General features: G+C 32.2%; 2 protein-coding genes, 1 long non-coding RNA gene and 1 pseudogene across 3 annotated transcripts; 2 read left to right on the top strand and 2 right to left on the bottom strand.

Annotated features, from left to right (window-relative positions):
• Nucleotides 1-296: 296 nt before the first annotated feature.
• LOC120165577 (O-fucosyltransferase 38-like) lies at nucleotides 297-2,208 on the top strand. The gene is made up of 5 exons (XM_039175065.1): nucleotides 297-323; nucleotides 685-813; nucleotides 1,064-1,200; nucleotides 1,562-1,775; nucleotides 1,874-2,208. The coding sequence occupies exons 1-5, from the start codon at nucleotides 297-299 to the stop codon at nucleotides 2,060-2,062; spliced, it is 696 nt and encodes a 231-aa protein (XP_039030996.1). The 3' UTR covers nucleotides 2,063-2,208.
• Nucleotides 2,209-3,579: 1,371 nt separating this feature from the next.
• On the bottom strand, nucleotides 3,580-5,809 carry LOC120165614. Its single transcript, XR_005519837.1, has 3 exons — nucleotides 5,660-5,809; nucleotides 5,052-5,188; nucleotides 3,580-3,826 (listed from the first exon to the last, which is right to left on the bottom strand). It is a non-coding gene; the product is annotated as an uncharacterized LOC120165614 (long non-coding RNA).
• A 2,974-nt stretch (nucleotides 5,810-8,783) lies between these two features.
• On the bottom strand, nucleotides 8,784-17,365 carry LOC120165576 (annotated as a pseudogene).
• A 2,946-nt stretch (nucleotides 17,366-20,311) lies between these two features.
• On the top strand, nucleotides 20,312-21,270 carry LOC120165606. Its single transcript, XM_039175086.1, has 3 exons — nucleotides 20,312-20,398; nucleotides 20,498-20,768; nucleotides 21,079-21,270. Exons 1-2 carry the CDS (start codon nucleotides 20,324-20,326, stop codon nucleotides 20,762-20,764), a joined length of 342 nt encoding a protein of 113 aa, XP_039031017.1. The 5' UTR covers nucleotides 20,312-20,323; the 3' UTR covers nucleotides 20,765-20,768; nucleotides 21,079-21,270.
• Nucleotides 21,271-26,495: the final 5,225 nt, after the last annotated feature.

Raw genomic sequence — 26,495 nt, 5'->3', positions numbered from 1 at the left:
ATTCCAAAGCTGGATACACAATCCTTCTCGCATGACTCAATGTATTCTCATTTGTTTCCCTCTCAACTCCATCAAAGTCTTTAATTGTTTTAATCTTATTTAGTTTACTGTAATTACGTAAGGTCTCTTATCTTGATTGGAACAGTACATTTTCTGATATATTTGATGAGCTTCATTTCATCACAACTTTACAACAAGATGTGAGGATTGTTAAGGAGCTTCCAAAGGAACTGGAACATGTTCCTCAGGCTCAAAAGCACTTTACTTCCTGGTCTAATGTGGGTTACTTCAAAGAAATGGCGCACTTGTGGAACAAGTATCAGGTATATACTCGTTGGCATTATTTTTTTTGGGTGTGGCCTGTTTTAGATACCCTCCTAGATGTGATTGATCTGCAGTGATGATGGTGTGCAATCTGTCTAACTTTTTTCAGAATATGGTTCATTGTTATGTTTTGTTTAATGCAGTTGATACCAAGTCGAAAAGAATGCATTCTATTTACTGAAATAATTTCTAGGTAGCTTAATTTCAAGGCAAAATTATTCAAATACTCTCATACAAGTCTTGACAATTGGATAGATAGCTTGCCTAAGTGCTATCCAAGCATCAAATTTTAACCCCCCACCCCCCTTTTAATTATGGTAAGTCTTAATTCCAAGGATGCTGAACAAGAAACATTTGCAGGTTATCAATGTTGTTGAATCAGATTCTATACTCGCAAACAACAATCTTCCTCTTGATGTGCAGAGGTTGAGATGTCGTGCTATGTACCATGCTCTCCGCTTCCCTCCCTTCATCGAGAGCTTAGGAAAGGTGAATTGATACTCTTTGATGTTTAAGCCCCTGTTAATTTACTTCCATGCACAGGAAGTAAAAGGCATAAGCTTTTGAAAGGCAGCAAGAATTTAAGATCCTATAAAAAAATTCACCCTGCAATGCTACAATATAATATGCACAACAAACAGCATTCATGTTTGATTTTATTATTGAATGATTTAAGATATCTCTTATGGGACTTCCTTTTTAAATTATGTTCTGAGTATGCATGATGGTGGCACCACAGGAACTGGTAGATCATCTAAGAACACAGAGTGGAAAATACATTGCAGTTCACTTAAGCTATGAAAAAGACATGCTTGCTTTTACTGGTTGTACTTCTGGTTTGACTGATGCAGAATCTGAAGAGCTGAGAATAATGAGGTGGGAACGTTTCGCATGTGCTCATGCATTTACTTTAAATCTTAACAGGAATCCTTTTCTTTAACAATTTGTCTTACTGAAAACAGGACGTTTAACCATGTAACCCTTATGAATAAACTAACTTGATAATAGTCTCAATATACAGACTTCAAAATTTTGTATTAAATTCGTTTAAATTATGGAAAATGTTATGTAGTTTCACCTTATCCTTGATATGCTTCGAATTATGTTTGTTAGTTAAAATTACTAGAAAATGGGGAAGAATGTGACTAAATTGACCAATTTGAGGACAAAATAAGTGATATTTTTGGTGCTTAGGTTTTTTTTTAGCTTATACTGATTTCTCTAAATATCTTTCCAGGGAGAACACAAAAGATTGGAAGGTTAAAGATATAAACCCTACTGAACAGAGAAAAGGTGGCTTTTGTCCACTAAACCCCAAAGAAGTGGGAATATTTCTTCGAGCTATTGGTTATCCTCCATCAACACTAATTTATGTTGCATTTGGTGAAATTTATGGTGGTGATGCTCGCCTTTCCGAGCTCAAGTCGTATTTCCCAAATGTAGTTTCCAAGGTTTGCTATTGTTATTTTCCGTTGTTATAAATAGTTCGATATGCATAATTTGCCATGAGGATGTGGTGCCTTCATGACTGTGCTTTTGTTGATGACAGGAGAAACTGGCAACAAAGGAACAGTTGAATGCAGTTTCTAAGCATGCAACTCAAACTGCTGCACTAGATTACATTGTTCCTTTGGAAAGCGATGTGTTTGTTCCATCATCTTCAGATAACATGGCACGAACTATTGAGGGGCACCGCAGATTCTTTGTCCATCGGAAGACAATCTCCCCAGACAGGTAACAGATGGTGAAAATATCATTTGGTTTCTTTTAGGAACAGGTTTTCTATAAGGAAATGAGCCATTAATATCCTCTACATGTTTTGATTTCATGTAGTATTCCCAGAAAACCATTTTATGCCATGAATGCGACATGCAATTCAGTCATCCAATTTGTTTTCCTGACCCTGTGGATGAAGTTTATGGACTTTGTTTTTGGTTCCACTAACAAAATATTTTATTGGAAAATACGTAGTATGGCCTTGTCTTGTTAGTTTGTTTGTCTAGTTCTCGTAAAACAGGGTGATATCAACTTTAATGATGGTTTTGTAACTTCTATCCTAGAAATACTTTGTAGTGTTGAATGACACCCTATAAGTACATTTTTTTTTAAAAAAATTCCTCGAAAGAACTATCATTCTTATTAAAGCAATTTACACTCTTGTCTCAAATGTGTTAATATTTGATACAGGAAAGGACTTGCCAAGCTTTTCTATGAGTTGGAAAGAGGAAAACTAAAAATATCCTCATTCGCTGAACGTGTGCGGCAGATGCACAAAAACAGGTTATCTGTTTTCCATGAATAGACCCATTCTACTATTCCTCTGTGACGGACCTACACAACTAGGCTGTGGAAATGTAAAAATTAAGTACCAAAAGATGCATAATTAAATATCGAAGGTATCTTATTGCAATGTTCAATCGAATGACATTTTTTTAATGAATTTCAACATTATTTGTAATTATATTGTAGGAGAGGATCTCCAAGAAAAAGAAAAGGTGCTGCACCAGGAATGAAAGGAGAAGAACGCTTCAAGACTGAAGAATTCTTCTATGACAATCCATACCATGAGTGTATATGTAGTCCAAAGGGTGTATAAGATAGTTGTGACCTGGTTTGGCTTGCCATCCGAGTTGCCTGAATGAAAGGATCCCCATTGTGTGAACATGGTATGTTAAACCAAGACGGAAGGTGCCCCAGAAATGAGCTCGAGCAATGAACACCTTTCTTCTTTTTGATGGACCCTAAGTTCTAAATACATAATCAGAGTTACATCGCATGTTGCCAGGTAATTGAATTTCTTGAACACCCCCTTCTTATAGGATCTGCGTTCCGCTTGCAGGGAAAGCTTGTAGTACCTAGTTTTTTGTAAGACAATTCTCATTTAGTCCCTGAATTTCATTTCATATAAATTCATTTTTTCTCGTTTGTTCTCAGTTTCAATTTCATGATAGTTTTCATGTATGATGAGAACACAGATAAGTGGCAACCATGATTTTGATACTCCACTATACTTTCTGCTTATAGCATTTTTTTCGTCTTGTCTGCTTTCTTTTTGACATGCAAAAACATATTGGTCGCATCAGTATCGAACGGTGTCAATACTCCTGGTACAACCATGGACAAGTGACTACTTGCATACGAACCATCCACTAGTACAAATCTTAAAAAATATAAAAAATGATGAAAGCTATGTGAAATATAAATGGATAATTGATCAAATCATTTCAAACAAATAGGCTTTGAAATTCAACTTCCAGTTTCCTATTTTATCCAGACACTAATAAGGCTAAAGCCACTCTTCATATTGGTTACAAGGAAATTACCAACTAGAGAAAGTGTTCATTGTCATTTTGATGATGGCACTTCACTGAATTATACAACCTATCTTCCATGGAGGTCTCCGAGATCTTTTAGGATGATTGAAATTTATTTGATGAAGCTTCTTTTAGGATGATTGAAATTTATTTGATGAAGCTTCCCGTTTTAAACGACACCGTTCTCGCTGAAACAAACCAATTAAAAAAGCCACAAGCCTTAGGTAGAAACCATGTGAACGAGGAAAAAATCAGACATCTATACATATTTGATGACACCTTACGTCCATCATGCATCAACAAACCAAGATAGAAAACGGGAGCAAATTTGAATAAAATGAAAACCAAGAAGATTTCGATAGATAACTCGTGCCAAAACAAGAAACAAAAGCATATGGCTCTTCAGTTGATCAGAATCACTCTCACTAAGTATAGAGATGCATAAGGGTATACATCCACATATATTATCAAATGGCTACACATGATCAGTTACATCCTATATCTGCAAACATCCTCAAGAGACCAATATTACTGTGTTGAAGTAAAAGCATCTTCAACCAAAAGGGAAAGATAAACAGCAATAATTTCCCATTTAGTTTGTCATCCCAATCCTCAGAGGACGAGTCAACAGAAACATGTTATTGATAGATAATTGTTACTTGGAGTAGCATTTTATAATCTGCAGTATGGCTGAATATCTGCAAAGATGACCGTTGACTAGTATGGATTACCACTTGAGCAGTTCAATTCAATGATGCATTGAGTTATTTTTCATTCAAGCATCAGTAATGGATCAACTATAAAACAGTAGAAGATTGTTTTAACAGAACACGAACTACAAATAAACTACTAGTTATCTAATGCGTATATCACTTTAAAGAGAAGTTCAAACATGTTGTTTAAGTAGCAAATTTTCAGTTAGTTATGCATACAGGATTGGGCGTATAGGGCATACATATGCATTTGAGACCAAATCCAAAATCCAAGTAACAACACTTTAAAAATGACTAAAGCAGTAGAGTCCAGTATGATTTTCAGTGATGAAGAAAATGACTTCAAATTGATAGTAAACATAGAACAATCCTACATTATTTCTATCTCATTAAGATTTCCATAACAGTCGCATGAACCAAGATTGATAATAGCAAGGAAATGAGAGACAAAATATATGGGAAAGGAACAATTTTTTAACCCATTTGAGCAACAATACTTGGGTATCAACAAATGCTACTATCATTTAAGCAAAGATTTCGTTCAAATTTTTTAAAACAAGAAACTCCAAACAATGGACAGTCAAAAAAACAAACACTTAAAAAACTTGAAATATTCATTCCTATACCATAATTATACATATCGATAAAACAGTGTTTAGGGCAAGTAAATAAGCAAAGGAAAGAGTAATGAGAAACAAACCCGTCTCTCCCAGTAAGGAAGGAAGCAGACAAAATCGTAGACAGGAGTAATGGTTGAGACCAGCACAGCGTTGAGGCCAGTGAACACTAATAGAGCTGTCAATGGACGTGTTCTGTGAGGCATCTTTGATTTATCCTCTGCGAAACATAAAGTTAATAATTTTATTCATCAGTGATAAGAGTTGATCAATTTCCAAAATACCCAAAGAAGAAAAACACAAGATAAGTAGACAAGGATAGGGTGTCGGATCATTAAGTTGCCTGTTAATCCATTCCAAATTGCAATTGGAAAAAAATATACAGAGAGAAAATGAGATGAAAGTTTGGGATTTTAAAGGATGAGAAGAAGATTAGAGTAGCATCGGGTTTTGCATTTTGGTGGTTACCAAGTCGATGGAGCATTATTTCTTTTTGGTCCAATAGGTGCTTCAATCATATGCATGTTCAGCATTGATTTTTGGATACCCATAAGTGGCCAAAACAACTCTTTACCACTATTTTTTTCCAGCATCGGAGGCTTCTTTTAATGTTAACTTACAGGGATCAAGATAGCAATTAACTTACAGCTAGTGGAAATATTCAAGTTAAGTTTAGGGTTTCAAGAATTACCTTATTTAATTTCCCGGTCTGTCAGAAGCTTGAAGGAAAGAGAAGGCTTGGGTCAAGGGCTGGATGAGAAGATGAAGAAGGATAAGTACAAGAGAAAGACGATGCTGGTGGGAGGGCTTTTCGGCAGCGGGGATGCGTAAAGAGTTCGTACCAAAGAGGCATTTGCAAAACTTACTAAATTTTAATTTATCATATTTAATTCATACAATAGGATATAAGATAATATTTCTATTTAATTTAGGCTTAAAAGTTATATTATTTTTTACGAATAAATGTTTAAAGTATTTTTTGACTCATTTAAATGTATAAAGTTATAAATATTATCAATTTAAATATCTGGATCGTCAACCTTTTAAATAACACGTGTCATAATATATTAATTATAAAAAATTTATTTAAAATTAAAAAATTAAAATTATATATTAAAATAACATAAATTTTTTGAAATAATCCCAAAACTTTAAAAACTTTCATTTCAACCCCTAAACCACGTTGGTTGTCTTCCTTTACCGTCAACGAAGCTCCACCCGACCTCCCCTGGCGATCAAAACCCTATGAAATCGTAACCGATCGACGCTTTATACCCTACAAAACCTACGATGAAAATTGTAATCACACGTAATTTTGATGACTAATCAACGACAACTGCGGTGACGTATGACTAGGAGGATGGTAGGGACGTCGCTGATGGTGGTTGTGACTGAAAAGGACATCGACATCGGGTTAAGGTTGGGATTTGAGGATTTTGGGACTTTTTTATAATTTAAGAGCAATTAGTGTTTTTATAAATATAATAATATTTTTAATATTTTTTTAAAATAAATTTCAAAATCACTAGATTGTGACACCTGTTATTTAATAAAAAAATTTAACGTCATTGACAACCTAAACACCTAAAATAATAACGTTTGTAATATTAAGCACCGAGATGAATCAAAAATTACTTTAGGCATTTAAGCTTTTAATTTATCATATTTTTATATCATTCATATTTTAAATTTATTATTATTTATTTATATATCACATGAAAAATTAATCAAAACCTCACATCTTTTAAAAAATCAATGTTACACTTATTTTTTTTTTCTTATCTATTACGATACCGTTTACATATAAATTATCATTTTAGTACTATATATTAACACATCAACCCGATAAATTATCACGTTAATATAAAAACAACCACGTTAACATAATAAGGATTAAAATTAATAAAAGAGTTAAATTGATATATCCCATAAGTTCAAGAATCAAACAAAGTATATATTTCATGAAGAGTTAAATTAATTATTTAATGCAAATTGAAGAATAATGTTATCTTTATCTTAAAATTCTATATTTATACGAACTCATTAAGTTATCTTAATGGTTAAATAGATAATTGTTCTTCCTTGAGATCTTGAATTCAAATACTTGTGTCTACAAACTGTGTATACTATCAATAGTTAAGAAAGATAATTAACATATATTATTTTATAATTACTTCAGACTAATAAAAAATCGTAAAAGGGTAATTGAGACCCATGTACTTGTTCAAAAAAACAAATGTGGACTTCAATATTTTTTTGCACTCAATGTGGCTCTCAAACTTATAAAAAGAACCCAATGTGAACCTTTAATCAACGATTTCTGTCGTTGACAGTTACGATAATGTGACACTTCACGATGATAATGTGATGATCCATAGTGTTGAAGTGGTAGTCCACAATGACTAGTAACATGGTAGATGTGTTAAAAAAAATTCAAGTTTGAAAATCAAATTGATTTTTTTAAAGTTTATGGGTTTATTTGATTTTTTTTTTAAAAATAAACACATTTTAAATTCAAAATACAAAAAACTCAAAAACTTAAATTTAATAATACCAAAAATAAAAATTAAATTATTCAAAATTTAAAAATATATATTATTAATTTTTTATCTCGAATTTAACTTTGAATTTTATTTATATAAATATAAATTCACTTTTCATGCATAAATTTTATTTTATATATTTGCATCTAATTATCTTAAATTCTATTTCACTACATTTTTATAAAAATAAATTAAATAAATATTATAAAGTCTTATAAAAAATAAAAAAATATGAAATTAAAATTTGTTTATAAATTATCATGAAAATATATAATTAAAAATAAAAAATAATTATCCAATTAAGATGAACATTTTTAATGAATATAACATGATTTAGGGAAGTAAACTTCACCTAAACTTGATCTTATGAAAAAAGTGAGAATATCGACTTGTCCCTCCAATTTCTATTAGATACAACTCTATATAGTCAAGATAAATATGAACTTCACATGTTTGAGATTTTTTTGGTCACTCTAATATTTATTTTTCTTTAAAAAATCGAGAAATAGTAAATATGTCTCAACAAGATAAAATTAAAATAAAATTCACATTAGAATTTAGAGGTGAATTCTTATATGTGTTTTATTTTATTTTTTTAATTTTTTTAGTAATTTAATTTTTATTTTTGGTATTATTTTATTTAAGTTTTTGAGTATTTTTATATTTTGAATTTAAATATTTTTATTTTTTTTAAGAAAATCAAATAAGTCCTTAAATTTAAAAAAAAAACAATTTGGTTCTGAAACTTGAAAAAAAAACTAATTTAACTTATCTGTCACATCATCCGCCAAAGTCACCAGCCACTATGGATTATCAAGTCAACGCTATGGATCGTCACATCAGCACCGTGAAGTATCATGTCATCATCGTAACGATCAACAACAAAAATCGTTGGTCAAAAGAGGCATATTGGAACATTGAGTGCAAAAAAATACCAAGAGTCATATCGGTTTTTTTAGACAAGTACAGAGACCTCAAGTCCCATTTTGCCTAAAAAATATGCATTTATATATTTTTACATGTATAAATAAATTATATTTTATTGAAAACCAAAAATTAATATACATATATAAAAAAATATTTTAATTTCTACTCTTTTAATAAAACTATATTAATTTATAATTTACATGCAAATATAAAAATTTAAAATTATTAATTAATTAAAAATAGACCCGGTTAGTAAAAGAACTTTTTTGATACATTTTTGGATGAAAAGCCAATTTGATTTTTATGGAAGAAAAGAGGGACTGCTTTATCCCTTAAGCCAAAAATAAAATTAACTCGAAACAAAATACATCCAAAGCAAACAACTCTGCCATATGAGTTTCTAACGAACAAACCTCACACTGAAGAAAATGTGATGAATAATGTCATATGATACAATCAAGCATCCTTTACTTGCCGAGGAACACTATGCATGTAAAGGGAGAAATTACAACAGGGAATGAACCCTGATGAAACCACGAACTTTACTTATAGCCTGCATGCATTGCCATCCATCATTTTATTCCTAAAATGCATCATCTTTAAACAGGAATGTGGCATGTACAAAATCATATTATCCATGGCAAACTGGTGCAAGTTTTGATGTATCTGATGTTTCAACCTGTAAACACCTACTTTCAGAGCTACCTCTTACCTTGATGTTCTTGTCCATGTTCGAATCACTCAGTACAGTATTCGATGTCTGAGTTGCTCCTAGTAATTAAACCACCAAGAGCCAGAAGAAATGAAGAAAGCTCTGATATGGAAGAGCTTGCCTGCTAGCTTCTTATGTTCATATACGCCGATACAATTACAAATTCCTCGAACTAATGTAAGACGGGCCACAAATGGCTATGAACCATCCTTTGCCCTCTTAAAAAGAATTATATCTTGTAGAAAAACTTTAAAGCCATCGCATAGCGAACCATCCTTGTATAACACGAGTATCTTTTTCATATGAATATCCTCACTAGTCTGATTTTAGCAGACATGCAACAATAGGGCAACAAATCTAATTTGAATTCACAATATTCCATTCAAAACCCTTTGATAATAATCATACTGCCGCGTCTTCCATGCATATAAACTGCTGCTGATCGGGGAAAGCACCAACGACACTCATTGCTGCAAGAAATCAACAGATAACCACCATCAAAGATTAAATGCAGGGCGGTATTAAAACTGGATACAAAGCTTAAGACAACAAACCTCTTCTGTCAGGCTTAAGTGGAACCGTTTTCTCAAGTTCTGTATTGCTCGTGGGCCACCTTTGAAGCATGGATAACCAGAATCCTAACACAAAAGATGAAAAGATATTGAGCATATATGTTCTTTCTCCATCCTTAAATATTACTAATATATCTTGATAGGCAGCTCAACCTTTTTCTTTTTTCTAACTATATATATTGTGTGTTAGTCAGCGAGATACAATCAGGGTCAGTGAATTGTATGTGACTATCAGCCTCAAAGAAGTACAGACTGTCCTTACCCCATTCTCTAATTATCATGATTTATAAGTAGTTTCTACAAGAACATTGGTGATGGGCATAAGCAAGTTAACCAGGGGCCACTTTTGGAAAACTTCAAAGCTCAGTAAGAGAACTACCAGAACTAGGTCTCATCATGTGTTATGATTATGTACAAAAATATGGTATGACCAGAAATAAACTATAGCATGTTACCTGCAACATTTCAACAAGAAGAATTATGCGCTCTGCATGCTTACGGCAGGTTAGTAAGCCTTGGATGCATAATACCTGAATTTAAGGGGTAAATATATCAGCATCGATTTAGCACAAGCATATTTGCTAATTAAAAGCTGGAGTTTCATTTAGTACATACCAACTTGGTTTAAGATTTATGAAATAAGAAAGATTATAGTATTAAATAAAGCTTTGGTTTAGTAAGCATTGATATGTCTTTATCATTCACTTCATGTTTTAATAACATTTATTTTCAGTAAGCAAGCAACTTCCAACAATTTCTGCTAATTTGCTATACCTTGGTGTCCATGACACCCGTCACAAACTTGTGTAAGAGAGTGAACAAACCACACAGGCCTTAAACAGAGAAAGTAAGGGCTTAAATACCTTAAAGTAGTCAAAAAATTCAGTTGGAACTCCCTCGGCATCAGAATCCATGACCTAGCACAGCCAACAATAAAGCATTAAGAGCAAATCGAAGTAACTGATAGAATTGTGTTGGACAAACAAAAATTGAGCTATAAAATAGAACCTCATGCTCAGAAGATTTAACTCAAGAAATTCACGGGTTAATTTGAATGGTGCACTCTCAAAAATTCACACCACCAGGTGAATTGGAGAGCATGAAGCCAAAATCTATATGTATATGTGACCTTCTTCATCCAGTAGCAGATTTCCGTTATGCCTATCCTTCACCTACACATGGATAAATTGGCAAATAAAAAAAAGTATATAACATACTAGCTCATTAAATTTATAACCACCAATAATCAAATGATGTTATAGTATGCTTTCAGTACAAAACAAAACCACCAACACAATAAAACGGCATTTAGAAAATGACATCTGCCATTCAATATTCATTGCTTTAACCTCTTAAAAGTTTCTATTCCATGATGCTCAATTTGTGCATTGAATTGACGAAATAGAGCGAAAGAAAACCATATATACCCTGCAGAAGATAGCACACAAGGGAATACCAGGCCATACTTTCAACAAAATTTCTCTGCAATAAAATAACCTTAATATGAGCAATAGAAATATTCAACAAAAGTATATCTACGAACCTTCCATAGAAAAAATATCATAATTTGACTGATTAAAACATTAAAGAAACACAAATACGAAACAAACCAGAAATTTTAAGAGCACAACCAAAAATAGAAAACTACAAACTCATTGTAGTGCATAAAAAAAACACCAAAAACAAAAAGAGCGAAACCTGGTATTTTCAACCTGACAGTTTCTCTGGGTGCACGATAGCAAGTTTCTCTGGGTGTACGTTAGCTGGACTAACGGAGCGGAGACTTCGTGGTGCTCCTTCGGGGAGTGTTGTGTTTATTCTCGGTCTGCTCTTTCTGGGTGTCTTCTCCGTTCCCCTCAGCATGGATTGGAGAAAGCTCTTCTCATGCCAATATGGGCAGGAGCTTAAATTCTTTCCCCCAATTAATCGAGGCCTTAATCTGGTTGTCCAGCCTCCTCAAGAAGTCTTCGAAGCTAGAATTGTTGAGTGGAAAACCTCGCTGGTGAGGCAATTTCTCGGGGCTGCTCCAAATTTTTCCACAATGCAGAAGATTGTTGAAAATCTGTGGAATAACTCTTTGAAAGGGAATCGTGTCCAGGTCAGTTTTGCTAGTAGTAATCTCTACTTATTCTCTTTCAATTCGGATTCAGCTAGGGATTGGGTATTGGAAAATGGCCCATGGCACATTCTTAACAAGCCATTGATCCTAAAAATGGGAGCCTAATCTTACTAGGTTACACTTTGATCTGTCTAAAATCCCATTATGGGTGCATCTTTGTAATGTGCCACTCGAATTATTTTCGAGAGATGAATTAAGCTATTTAGCTAGCCATCGGTAATCCATTATCTATGGACTCCATTACTGCCTCTAAAACTAGGTTAGAATTTGCTAAAGTCTGTGTGGAGGTAGGATTTCAAGATGTTATTCCTCAAATTGTAGAAGTAGTTCTGGCTAATGGACAGGCTTCCACGATATTTATGGAAGTTCCTTGGTTCCCAAAAAGTTGCAAGAGCTGTAATTCTTTTGGCCAAAGTGAGAAAAGTTGTTTAATCAAAACGAGTGTTAAATATGCTCCCACAGATTTGGAGGAAGAAGATTGATTATGCTAGTGATTCTGATATTAATCTCAATGTAACTTCTAATTCTTCTCTGAATCCTGAGCCTTCTAAATATCTTTCTTTAAAAGAGAACCTTATTTGTGATTATGTTCCCTCCAAAGAACCTTCTTGTTCATCTCTTTCATTCCTTAAACCTTACTGTTTTTTTGTTGAAGCCTCCCCTATTCAATCAGAATCATCTGATAAAGGAAAAATTGATCCATCTGTTCCTAAGAGAGGTAGAGGAAGACCTGTAAAGGTTAAATCTAAGCTTGCTCTTAAAGGTTCCTCAAATAGATTTGAAATTCTTAATTCTGTTGATGAGAATTATTCTTCTTTAGAGGACCAGAGTAAGAAACCTAGGGCTGCTGCTTTGGGTGTGGCCTTACTTATCAAGGATCTAAAATCTAAAAAGAAAGAGCAATTAAGAAAAGTTAAAAGTAACTCTGATAGAGTTAGTTGGGGTACCTCTGCTCATTCATCACAATGATAGTATGCTTTTGGAATGTTAGAGGATTAAATCATCCTCAAAAACAAAATAAAATATTGCATAGGGCTATTCTGTATAAGTTTGATGTTCTTTGTTTGATGGAGACTAGAGTGAAAGCAGAAAACGCTGATGATCTAATTAAAAATAAGTTCAGCAATTGGAATTTTTGTTTTAACTATGAGTATACTTCAAATGGAAGAATTTGGATCATTTGAAAAAAAAGTTAACTTTCTCCTTTTGTCTTGCCTCTGCCCAATGTCTCTCTGTTAAAGGTCATTTCAATGGTATTCGTCATCTCTGCTATTTATGGTAATAATGTTGGTATTCAAAGAAGAATTCTTTGGTAACACCTTAGAGAACTATAATCTACCTATGACTCCTACCCTTGGATTCTTGATGGAGACTTTAATATTTTCTTTGATTCCAATGAAAGCTCTGATCATGAGATTCTAGGTCATTATTCATCTACTGATATGAATGAATTCCAAGATACTCTCAATGACCACCTTTTCCATGATCACCCATTTTTTGGCCCTACTTACACTTGGAGCAACAAACAGAAGGAGACTTTTCTTGCTAGAAAACTTGACAGAGTCCTTGTTAATTCTACTTGGGTTACTTCTTTTCTGAACTCTGCTGTTGAATTCCTGGCTCCTGGTCCTTCATATCACTACATGGCCCTTGCTTGACTTAATAAAAATGCTCACTTAAATCACCCTAAGCCTTTTAAATTCTTCAATATCTGGACTATACTTCCGAATTTCCTGGATGAAGTGAAATAGTCTTTGCAGATTCCAATTCAAGGAAACCTTATGACTACTCTTTTCCTAAAGCTAAAACGGCTTAAGGCTTGTTTGAGGAATATCAATAAAGAGCATTTTAGCAACATATCTGATAGAGTGAAGCAAAAGAAAACTGAACTTGAACATCTCCAGCTTTTAACTCTTAAGGGGAATTGTTCCATTGACAATGAGCTGAGAACTCAAAATGAACTAGCTTACCTTGAAGCAACAGAATCCATATTCCTTAAACAGAAATAAAAAATTTAGTGGCTAAATGAGGGGGATAGATGTACAAAATTTTTCCACTCTATCATTGCTTCTAGACACAAAAAAGAAACCATTAGAGCTCTTATTAATGACTAAGGGAGCACATTAGAAACTTTTGATGATATGGCTTGTGAACTTATTGATTTCTTCAAAAAAAAAGTTAGGAACAGTGGACAACAATGTTATCTTCACTGACCCTAATACCCTGAAAAATTTACTCAATCTTAACTTGTCTAGAGATGCACTCACATACTTAGGGAAAGACATTACTGTGAGGAGATAAAGCAAGCTTTCTTTACTCAAGGAAATTATAAAGCTCTAGGACCAGATGATTATTTTCTTTTATTCTTTAAGAAGTCTTGGACTGTTATTGGAGAGGATGTTATCAAAGCTGTAAAAAATTTTTCACAATTCTTTCATCCATCCATCTTTTAATTCCACCATTTTAACCTTGGTTCCTAAGATCACAAATCCTAGCAAGGTTACTGATTATAGGCCAATATCCTTCTGCTCAGTGGTCTATAAAGCTATCACTAAGATTATTAGTAAAAGACTTGTTGATCTACTGCCTGATATCATTACCCCCAATCAATCTATTTTTGACAATGGTAGATCCATCATTGACAATTCTCTTCTTGCACAAGAACTTGTGAAAGGCTATGGGAGGAATTCTATTTCACCTAGGTGTGCTCTCGAGATTGATATGCATAAAGATTTTGATTCTCTCAATTGGGGATTCATTTCTTCTATTCTCAAAGCTATTGAGCCGCCTCCTTTATTCATTAAGTGGATAGAAGTTTGTTTTTCTGAAGCTAGATATTTTATTTCTTTTAATGGCTCTTTGATTGGTTACTTCAAAGGTGAATGATGCATAAGAAAAGGGGACCCTTTATCTCCCACTTTATTTGTTCTTGCTATGAACATTCTCTCTAAGCTTCTTAATATTGTTACTTCTAGAGGCCTTTTTGGATTTCATCCAAAATGTAAAAAGCTTGGACTCACTCATATTTCATTTGTTGATGATCTTCTTATTTTCTGCAAAGGTAACCTTGAATCAGTGACAGGGGTTATTACTGTTCTTGAACATTTTTATTCCATGTCTGGTCTGAAATTGAATGCTACAAAAAGTGAATTGTTCTCTGCTGGTATCTCTTTCAGAACACTTGAACTCATTAAGCAATCTACTGTAATTTCTTATGGTTCTCTTCCAGTGAGGTATCTTGGGGTCCCTCTAATCATTAGGAAGCTTAGCATCAAAGATTGCTCTGCCCTCATTGACAAAATCAAGGCCAAAATTCATCAGTGGTCTGGAAAATACTTAAGTTATGCTAGAAGACTTGAGTTGGTGAAAATTGTACTGCTTAATATAGCAAATTTCTGGTGTAGGCAGTTTCTTCTTCCCCAGGCTGTTATTAATACGATCAATCAACTTTGCTCAAGATTCTTATGGAAGGGTTATGATGTTGCAGCTTGTGGAGCACGAGTTAGCTGGGCAAAAATCTGCTGCCCAAAATCTGAAGGTGGCCTAGGATTAAAGGATCTTAAAACTTGGAACAAGTCTATTATGATGCAGCTCATTCGATCCCTCCTTGCTGGAGAAGGATCCTTATGGATAGCTTGGACTTACTGTTATGTGATTAAATCTAATGACTTTAGAGTCATGACAGTAAGTTCCTCTGCTAGTTGGAGTTTTAAACGTCTTTTGAAACTTAGAACCGAAGCTCTTCATTTTCTTAATGCTAATCCTAAGACTACCAAATCCATTTGGGAGGAGATAAGAGCTAAGTATCCTAAAGTCACACGGCACAAGTTCATTTGGTTTCCCATGCACATTCCTAAACTCAGCATCATCTCTTGGATGGCTATCCTAGACAGACTTCCTACTAGAGAGAGACTATCTAGAATGGGAATTACTACTAATGTTTCTTGTCCTCTTTGCAATGATCCTTTGGAAATGAGAAATCACCTTTTTGCGAGCTGCAGAATTGCTACCAGCCTGTGGAAGCACATCATAAGCCTCAACCATCTGCTCAAACCGCAAATGTCATGGGACAATCTGATCATTTGGGCAACTTCTACGTGGAAAAGTAAATCGCTCCTTACTTCCATAATGAAGATTGCTTGGTGTTCCTTCATATACACAGTTTGGGAGGAAAGAAACAGGAGGATTTTCCATGGAAGAACTCGTACGGTAGATGAAATGTTAAATTCCATTAAGGGTATTGTTAGTGCTCAGCTTAGCAATAGGGACTTTAATAGAATTGATAATGTCAATTCTCTTCTTTATAACAATTGGGGTATAGGCTAACTGATTTTTTGTTGTACATAGCTTCTTGATCCTTGTTTGGATGTTTGTATTGAACGCTTTCTTGGATAATAAAATTTTACTTATCCAAAAAAAAAATATAGGGCATAAGCATGCAAGATAACAAAGCATATTAACAGAATACCCTTCACATAACTCTTTGAATAATGTCAACCAATCAGAAAACCACAGAAAGGTTCATCTTCCTAAAACAAACTTGTACACATTACAGCATTCCAAAGAGGAGGAATAGGTTACCATCCAACGGAACGCTGCAACTAATGTATCTTGCTCCTACATCCCATTGTCACATAAGGCTTGGATTTGACCAGTGAAGTTAATCAAGAAGTGTATCGCAATCACAAATTTTATTACTAACAAAAGACACCAACAAGAGTGATCCACCTAGTTGCAAATATAAAGATAATTTGCACAAATCAGAACCAAGCACATCAAGCAGTCAGCATATACTACTAGGTAACTGTCATCAGCTAGCAAGATTTGTCAATAACCACAAAGAACTGGTTACCATAGGATGATTTCTTCAAAATGAAAGTAACCTTAAGGTAACTCATAAAAAAAAACTTCAAAATAGCATAAAATGTAAATCACACTGCAGCTTAAAAAAGAGTATAAAAATTGTCCATGACGACAAAAACCGAAATTGCTGTCTTAACTCTAAAATAGTATAGTAGTGGAAAGGAATGTTCCTGTCTTTTATTATTTCACAACATTCCTTTCAATTACTAGAGCATTACAATCTTAGTATCTGCAGTAATACAGAAAAATAACTTTTCTCCAGGGTAAAAAGAGAAAGAGAAGTAAATTCTGACTCGCCTTGATGGTCCAACCACACTCCTAAAAGCTTAAATATAAAGCCAAAACATTTTAGTAAAACGTGGCAATTATTTGAAATATAGGAACGAACATGCCTAACAAACAAAATAGCAGGAGAGACCTGCCTCTTTGCAACTGGATTACCTATGCCAGTTTAAAACTTGGAGAATTTTCCTGATATTTAGCAGCAAAGAATTCACGTAAACTTGATAGATTAGGATATCTACTTTTGATAGAATGAAGAGAGGCCTGCAGAAAACAGCAAAGCTATTACCATTTAAACAGCCAATCATAGATGCAATCCAGTCGGTTGAACAGAAAAAGTTTATGTTACCGTATCTGGAATTGTTTCAGTAAGAGTTGTGTAATTTTTACAGTTTATTGAAAATCATCTTTGTGCGTGCAGAGTTATGTCTCCCTTTCTACAGGGGAAAAAGGAAATTCACTGCCTTGACATTTTCTCATATCATTTCTAATAACATATGATGTAGACAGAAACGTGACTCCAAAAGCTGAAGGTTATACAGCAACTAGAGTGGACACAAAGCAAATGAGAAAAGAATATTGGGAGAAGAGCAGCACAAAAATTGTAATAAAGGGACAAACCATAAAAATGAGAGATAAGCTGCACAGCAAGATGCTCTTGCCTACAATCATCCCCACTCTTTACAATAACCTTCATGATACAAATAACAAAGGGGACATATTTACTTAAACCAAACTAAATAGCACATATAATAGGAAGAAACAAATAGTACAGAATTAAATAACATTCACCAAAAACGTCAGACTTACACCAAAATGGTAATATCAAATGCCTTATAGTTGGGTGATTATTCAAGTAGTTTACCCTTTATTTTTTAAAAAAAAAATAAAAGAATGTTTAAATTTTTAAATTTTAAATATAAATATTAAATGCCTTATAGTTGGGTAATATCAAATGCCTTATAGTTGGGTGATTATTCTAGTTTAGGTCTTGAGAATGAAGTATTTTAAAATTAATTGTTTAAAAATATAAAAAATATTAAAATAAACTTTTAATTACAATTGAGGGATCAAATGAATTATTATTCATTAATTATTATTTTTTAACAACAGTTAATTATTAACGTTTATTCATTTTTAATAAAATTAGAATTTAATATTTATTTTATATTTTTAAAATTAATATTAAAAAGAATATTTTAAATAAAGAAGTGATATTTTTTAGGTTTACATTCTATTTTTATTGAATTTTATTCACTTTTAATTCTTTTTTATTGATTTTAAAAAAAATGAATAATAATTAATTTGATCTCTCAATTGTAATTAAAAGTTTATTTTAATATTTATATATTTTTAAACAATTAATTTTAAAAGTCAATAAACATTATTAACTAATATCACATAAATAAATAAATAAATAAAATTGGTGTTTTTCTATAAATATCACCCAAAAAGGAATTAATTACATATTAGACATTATTTTAAAAATATTTACAAAAATAGCATCTATTTTTTTACATGTTACACAAGGCGCGGTACATGACCGCGCCTTCTGCCATGTGGCGTAAGACAAGGTGCATAAGCCGCGCCTTACTGCAAAAAAGTGTTAGATCGATAAATAAAGATAAAAATGTATCCAACAGGTAAATAATGTTGGTCAGGATGATTTTTTGAGAAAATCGCCATTAACTTGGGAGAAGATACCTAATTCATATACCAATCTAAAAATAAAATCTTTTTAGATACCAATTTGATAGAATGTACCTATGTATATTTTAATTTTTGTACTTTATTCTAATACCATATATAATTTATGATTTAACTATTAGATTCTAGCAATTCAGAATGTATACATTTAAATATAATGAATTAAAAGAAGAAAATAAAATTATAATTTATACATATTATTAAAATTAATAATAAAATGTAAATTAATGTTCTCAATGACTATTATGTAAGTAAAATCTAAAAATATGAAATTAAAAGCGTAAATGTATTCTAGAATCTTCATGGCCATGAAGATTTCAATCCACGTGTACATCATCCCCATTAGTTCTAATGACTAAAGAGTACTGAACGAAATATTAAAAAAAATCGTAAAGAGTGGAGAGATAAGAGCAACGCGAGACGAGAAACCCATTAGACCTAATTCGTGCGATTTGGGGGTGGAGCCTACACGGTTTCGCCACCCTATCACGCTATCGCTTCAGTTTACGTGCGTATAAAACCGGACCTGACCAGCCGGTTCGACCGGTTGAACCGTAAATCGGTGACCTGTCCGCTTCGGTTAACTCCCAAAAATGGATTAGCACAGAATCGATAAAGAACCGGAAGAATCGGTTGAAAATCGAGAAAATCGAGGTGAACTGGCTGAAAATCGGCAAAACCGGTTTGAACTGCCGGTTCACTTTTTTTCTTTAAAAAAAAATTAAACCAAACAACGTCGTTTGTTCAACGAGCCGATTCAAATTCGAGTATTGCTGAGCTCGACTCGAACTCGAAAACTTTAAAAGTAAGTTCAACTCGACTCAAAAACTCACGAGCTAAAAATTATCAACTCGAAATATAATATTAAAACTTGAAATCGAAAAGGCTCGAACTCAAAAAAAAAATTTAGAAGTTTGATTGAAGCCTAAAATTTGAGCTCAATTGAAGCGAAAAATAGTTCGCTTTGTGCTCACCAAAAGGCTCCATGATTTTGAATGTCAAATTACCTCTATTATTTATAGAAGTAAGTTGTGATGCTTTTCTATGTTTCTTAGTTATGTGGGATTGTTTTGTTCTCATATTTTTACTCTTTAAACTTTTGGGATACTCTTCTATGTTTCTTAGCCATGTGGAATTGTTTTTTTAAACAATTAAACCAAATGACATCATTTGTTATGATTTTTTTAAACCTCAATTTTTTTTTTATTATAGTTATATAATTATATTTATTATTTAATATGTTTTACCTTAAATATTATGTTGTAGTTGATTTGAATCATTTTGTTTCATTTGATTTTATGGTTTTTGATTTATACATGTTATGACTTATGATATTTTTATACCTTTTAATATTGTAAATTTAAAAAAAATGTTACATATATATTAATATTATTTTGAATATTATGTAAAATTAAAAAAAAAATTATTTTATATAAAATTCGGTTCAACCGCGATTGAATCCAATTAAACCCAGTTAAATCAGTGAACCAATAAACCAATAAATTCACCGGTTCAATGTCCGGTCCGATTTTGAAAAATATATAATATAGCTACAAAATAAACCGGACACTTCTACTTGTGCGAAGGAAAAAGAAAAAGGGAAACCATTTGGCTTGTTCAAAGAGAAGCCATGACCGGAAAAAAGCAAGCGGAGGAGAAGGTTGCCGGAAAGAAAGAACAGAAGCTGAATCAAAGAAAGATTGAGGTTGTAATTGAAATTTTCTGTTTCAAATACTCGTGCTTCATTTCCTTTGAATTTTTTTTATCCTGGAATTCTTATAACGAGTTTGTTTTACGATTACAGAAGAAGTGGAAGGAAAGGGTGAAATTCTTTGGAGGACTGGCAGCTGAGATGAAGGCTGTGCAAGCAGAGCTGATAGGTGAAATGGACGAAAATCTGCCGCAACTCGGATCCGACTCGAACTCACCGAATCTTCAAGCTCTCCAACTCACTGCTCACCAGCTCCGAAAGGTCAACATGCTGGCCACTCTGTTGAACGACGAGGTCAAAGATTACGTCGATGAAATTCTCGATGAAATTCAGAAGGCTGACCAAGTTGATTCCCGTTGATCTGGTTTGTTTCCTCTCTCTCTCTCTCTCTCTCTCTCTCTCTCTCTCTCTAAGATGAAATTTTCTGATCTATTTTGGATACATGCCCTAAATTTGGATCTTCTTTTGGTAGTCTTTTTTTGGTTTATGTTTTTTTTTTTTTGCCTTCAGGCGTTTCATCTCTCATTTGACTGATAAAGAGTTTGTTATCTTAATCCTTTTCATTCCATAAATCCATTGGTGGAGTAGAAAAAAGATTCCCACATCGAACCTTATTCTTCCATCAACCTGAATCTTTTCTCTTTAGTTTTGATTTCTGTGTTGTTGGATTGTAGGGATCTAAGGAAGATGTGGAATATTTCATCAGCTGGTTCTTAAAATGGGAGCTCATCCTTGTTTTCCCATTTGTTTCTACTTTCTACTAAAATATGTCAGTGTGTATGTCTGTGCTTTTGTCTTTGAATCTTTGATAATGTGCTTAATTATGATTGTTGTTAAGATTCTATGTATTTTTGGGTTCCTTTGGCTTAAATTATGTTTTTTTAAGTATTTAAATTAATATTTAGTTAAATATCTAAATTATCATTCCCCAAATATTTTGAGTGTAATTGTTCCTTAGGCCTCAACTATCTTGTCTTACCGCAAAATTGTTGGTTTAATTTTTTGCCAGGTCCCTATCATTTTAATTTAGACAACTCAAGTCTTAATTTTTTATTCAAATACTTTTTAGGTCGTTATCAATTTTGAATTTGACAATTTGAGTCTCGTGATAATGTGTTACTAAAGATGCAATAATACTAAGGTTTATTACAGAGATGAATCTACCTGGTAGGTGAGAGAGCAATCTACCTGGTACGTGTGAGATACAATTACTTCCCCTCATTTGATGGTTTAATTAGTTTTAGGTCACTAATAATTTTTAAAATATTACAATTAAATTTTTTTCCACCGAAAATTTATTTGTTTAATAATATTTTAGAACCTTTTCATTTTTAAAATAAAATTTCAACTTCTATTTTTTTTTTTTGGTTTAGTTACTCTTTAACGCTGTCAATTTCAAAATTAATGAAATTAAACCATAACTCCTCTAAATTTTATGATTTATTCAATTACAAAAACTATATATTTTAAAGTTAAATAATTTACTTCTCATAATTTGATCCTAATTTCATTCCTAGTTGTCGTATGTTAATTAATAAATATGATATTAACTTATTAATGAAATAAATCTCTAATAAAATCATACGAACGTTAATAAATTCATCGGACTACATAAATAAATTTGTGTATCCTTATATATTCCAGTTTTTGAACTGTTGGTTCTAAATATTAGATGTAAAGCTACACGAAAGCCTGGGCGGCCGGCGGGCGTGGTCCCAGCTCTACTACATATATTTACACATGATTTTTCGAGGTCTTGTCGGTCCACAGAATATATCATTCATGCGTCAACATTCAGTCCATATTGACATCTAGATGCCTTTATGAAACAACAGTAAAATCAACAAGTTTTATTTCAAATTTATTAATTTTTTTACCAAATATTATAAAATGGGCTGAATAAGAAGATTACAGTTGAATTTTGGTTAAAGTTGGAGCATTGTTTATGATAAATGTTTCTATTTACCAAGTTGAGTCTAAAATAATAATTTTATTCTCATGGTTTAACAAATATTTCCTTAACAATAAATCACTTAATTATTTCTAAAAATATATTTTAGATTTAAAGATAATAAAATTTAAGTATGAAGAATATGATTTAGAACTAATTTTACTATATTCATGATCTCTTTTATATTTGACCTTTGAAGATATTATTTTTTTAAATCAAAAGATATTTTCTTATATTCACGAATCTCTTACAATTAATTGTTGTTAAATTCTTGTACGATAAGAAGGAAAAAACCATCTCATGGCTAGGTTTACTTTTCCCTAATAAATTTTGACTTTTGGTCGGTGGTATCTTGAAATTTTGTACTTTTAATATTAAGAAAAGCTGCACTACCATTAATATGTGATGTCTCAGTTTCACACTGATAAATACAATGACAATTTGAGAAGTTACATTTGTTTGGTTTAGTAACGTCGTATCCCAATTTTGGGTTACATTGAAGTTTCTATAAAATTTTAATGTTTTTGTGAGTTCTCAATAATGTAGGGATTGATGGCATAATTAGTCCATCAGTCTAGTTTTAAACCCTAACTTTCCTTCCTTTTTCTTTCTTTTATGTTTGTGCAAATCAAGCCTCGATCGTTTCTCTCTCTCCACCATCGTTTTCGGTTTTTTCGTTAATTCATCACTATTTAGGCTGTAATGACTCTAATCATTGGCACCAATCGACTCGTCTAGTCGTCGCTACTCGTCTGATGTCATTGCTTCGTCATTCGACGTTGCAGTTTGTAATCGAGAAGAGTCGAACATTTGTGTTTCATTAAAACCACATCTTCGTCATTTTTTAATGGAAAACAATGCTTGTAAGTGACTTTTTGTATTTTAAAATACAATTTTGGAAGTTTTCGTCGAAATATGACCACCGGACGTGCCGCCGTGCGCATATGAGAATGATTCTGTCAGTTCAAACAGTGAATTGATCTAACCCTAAACTAAACTGGTATGATCTTAAACTAAATCGATTTGACCTTGAACCGAACCTGTTTGACTCAGAACTGTTTGACGAAATCAGTTGAATGTTAACTTTTTTTCTATTGACTTGTACCTTTATGTTTTTCAACACTCCGTTTGAAAGCTATATTTTGTGTCATTTATCATTGTAAGTTATAATTATATTAAGTAAATTATAGGATTTTATCCTCACTTTTTGATGTTATGTTCTTAAGGTGATAACGAGATTCCTCATCGCTCTTTAGTAGATCTCGACCTCTCTCGCTCAACTCAGTTTAATTTTACTTGTTTGTATCGAGATACACATAAGTGTTATTTAGTGACTTAATAGTCTATTTTTGTTTAGATGTATGGTTTTTGTACTCATAGAGTGGTGAGTTATTTTTAAGTCTCCATTCCACATGACCTAAGACTATCAACCGTGGGAAGCATAAAACTTAGTTGGTATTGATTAGTTGCTATATGTGTGTCTCCTTCACCCGTATGATTCATTTAATAATGTTATGCTATTATACTTTATGATGTTATCTATAAGTATATTGGTATTCTAGTTATGTTTATATGTGATATATTCGACTTCTTATTATTATTGCATCAATTTTCATATGTGTTGATGTATTTTTTTCATATGCATGGAATCCTCTTCAGAGAGAATTATTCTTATCCCAAATCTATTTAAGATCCTTTCGGAAGGCTATAACCCCATTTTGATTTCTAATTCTGACTAAGATCCTTTTCGGAGGGCATCATTCACATCTTGAATTTCATATTCTAATTTGGTACCTCTTCGGAGGGTAACGTCCTTATCATGTATTCGCAATGAAAAGTAAGGTTGTATCAAATTTCCTATTATAATATTTTGATAATGGTCAAGGTTTACTGCTTCCTGAATTTAAATTCGCATCTTTATGACATGTTTGAGTTATTTATGGTATGTTATCAACGTCTGTTGCACTTAGATGACACATTGAGACCTTTTGCTCACTTTTTAATTTCTATCCTTTTAGATCCCTCATACCTTTAAAGTTCTAATTGGTATTTAGAGGATCATCTAGTATCACATTTTCTTTTCAGACGTAGTATGAACATTTATAGACTTTATTTTATTTCTTTTTTCTTTAAATTTTTATATATTTATATGGGGACTTTGGAATATTATATTTTTACTTATTTTAGAATTTAAACTCGTATTATGATATATATATATATATATATATATATATATATTATGGACCCTTATTTATGTTTATGAATTTATACCAATTTTTTGAATTATACATGCTATAATCTAAAACTTTCATGATTTCAATTAATCCGAATTAGTATGTTCTTTGAGAATCAGTAGTAATGTCCACATTGGATTAGGGGGTTACAATTAATCATATTAGGGTTAAGTTACAACTCTTAGATTGTGTCATCCTTCAAAATTATATTGTTCTAAAAAATAATTTTTAGCATGTACCAAAAAGAATTTTAGGTATGAGAAATGTTTTATAAAATATTTTTAAGTGTAAATTTTGTTAAATGATTTAATCTTGTCTATTTTTTAATATGAAATTTTTATATAAGTTATACAGTTTCAAGACTCTAGTATTAGATCTGACTTTAGCTTATGTTTACATTTGATTTCAAACTCAATAAATAGTATGCCACCCCGTAGAGGTCAATGTCCTTCTATACCACCCTATAAGGATGGTAACGCTCAGGGGCGAGGAGGTGTTCCGCTTGTGAGTTCTTATAAATTACGTGAAAATATGGGCAAGTATACACAATCAAACAAGCAATATAGAGTGAGTGAGTATCGTGTCCATACGAATTGGAGGAGATTACTAGTTAAGTCAAAGCAACAAACTACTTTATCTAAGTATAGCTAAATGTATGCACAAATGGTTATGTCGAGGTAAAATGAGATGTGTATAGGTGGAGTATAAATGGTAGTGTGAGTGGGTGGCAAATGAGAATGTCATGGCGAAAGTAATTTTTTTATATGCAGTCAAATGAAAATGCTAAGGCAAAATATATTGATAACTTGGAATTAAATAAGATGACTTGATAATCCTTACATAACAAGCTATTACGGGAATGAATGATGGGAACACTCAGGAATATTAACTATAATCTTTTAGGATGGTTTAAACTTCTATGTCTTACTTGTTCGATAGAGTTTACTATGAGTATCCCTACGCTATCTCTAGTCATGGGATATGACATATGAGAATGCCACAGTAAATCCTCTCGGCCTGAGCAACAACATCTAATCTATCGATTCAACACTACTCCCTTTAGTCGTTGAAATCCTAACCTCATATTTGACAGTGGATTAAGCTCTAGTTATTAGCTAAAACCCATTGCTTATATCGATCTTCCTCTAATTTCTATCAAACACTAAAGATTATTAACTTAGTGGAGTTTCATCGACGGCAAAGGGTAGCGACCAACATGGGTTTAGGGGTGGAAATGAGAGTTTTCAAAGTTTTGGGGCTATTTCAAAATTTTTATGTTTTTAATATTATTTTAATATTTTAATTTGAAATAAAATTTTAAAAATTATCAGAATGTAAAATGTCTCATGTAATGGAGAAAATTAACATCATTTACAAGTTGGGTACCTAAAGTGGTAACAATTACAAAGTTACATGAATCATTCACAAAAGTCTAGACACCTATTTGTAAAAAACTCTATTGTTTAAATACTTATTTCATAATTAAGCCGAAAAAATGACAAGAAAAGCACAAGGATCCACGATAGATAAGTTTCTCTCCCTTTTTACAACATGCACGTCCTCATTCAATCACGTCATTTATCTTTCATCTTGAAAATTTTCATTTTAGTCAGTGTTTGATGAAAACTACTAATGATATTTATTTACCCAATAAAAAGTCTAATTAATATTCTTAACAAAATAAATATTAAAATGTTTTTATCAGAATAATATCGAAAATATTTATGCTTTTATCTAAATGTTTAAAATATTTTTATTAAATTTAGTGTTTTAATTTTTTTTATTTATGTACCTAAGAGTTTAAGGGTGACATTGATTAAAAATTATTTTAGGTATCTAGACAAACATCTGATATACATTTGATATCTATTTTGAGAAAAAATTATTTGAATAAAAATTTGAATAC

The sequence above is a fragment of the Hibiscus syriacus genome, unplaced genomic scaffold, assembly GCF_006381635.1.
Source record: "Hibiscus syriacus cultivar Baekdansim isolate YM2019G1 unplaced genomic scaffold, ASM638163v2 tig00111584_pilon, whole genome shotgun sequence".
Lineage (NCBI taxonomy): Eukaryota > Viridiplantae > Streptophyta > Magnoliopsida > Malvales > Malvaceae > Hibiscus > Hibiscus syriacus.
Note: the sequence above shows the minus strand (reverse complement) of the source record. Positions and strands in the feature narration are given on the sequence as shown.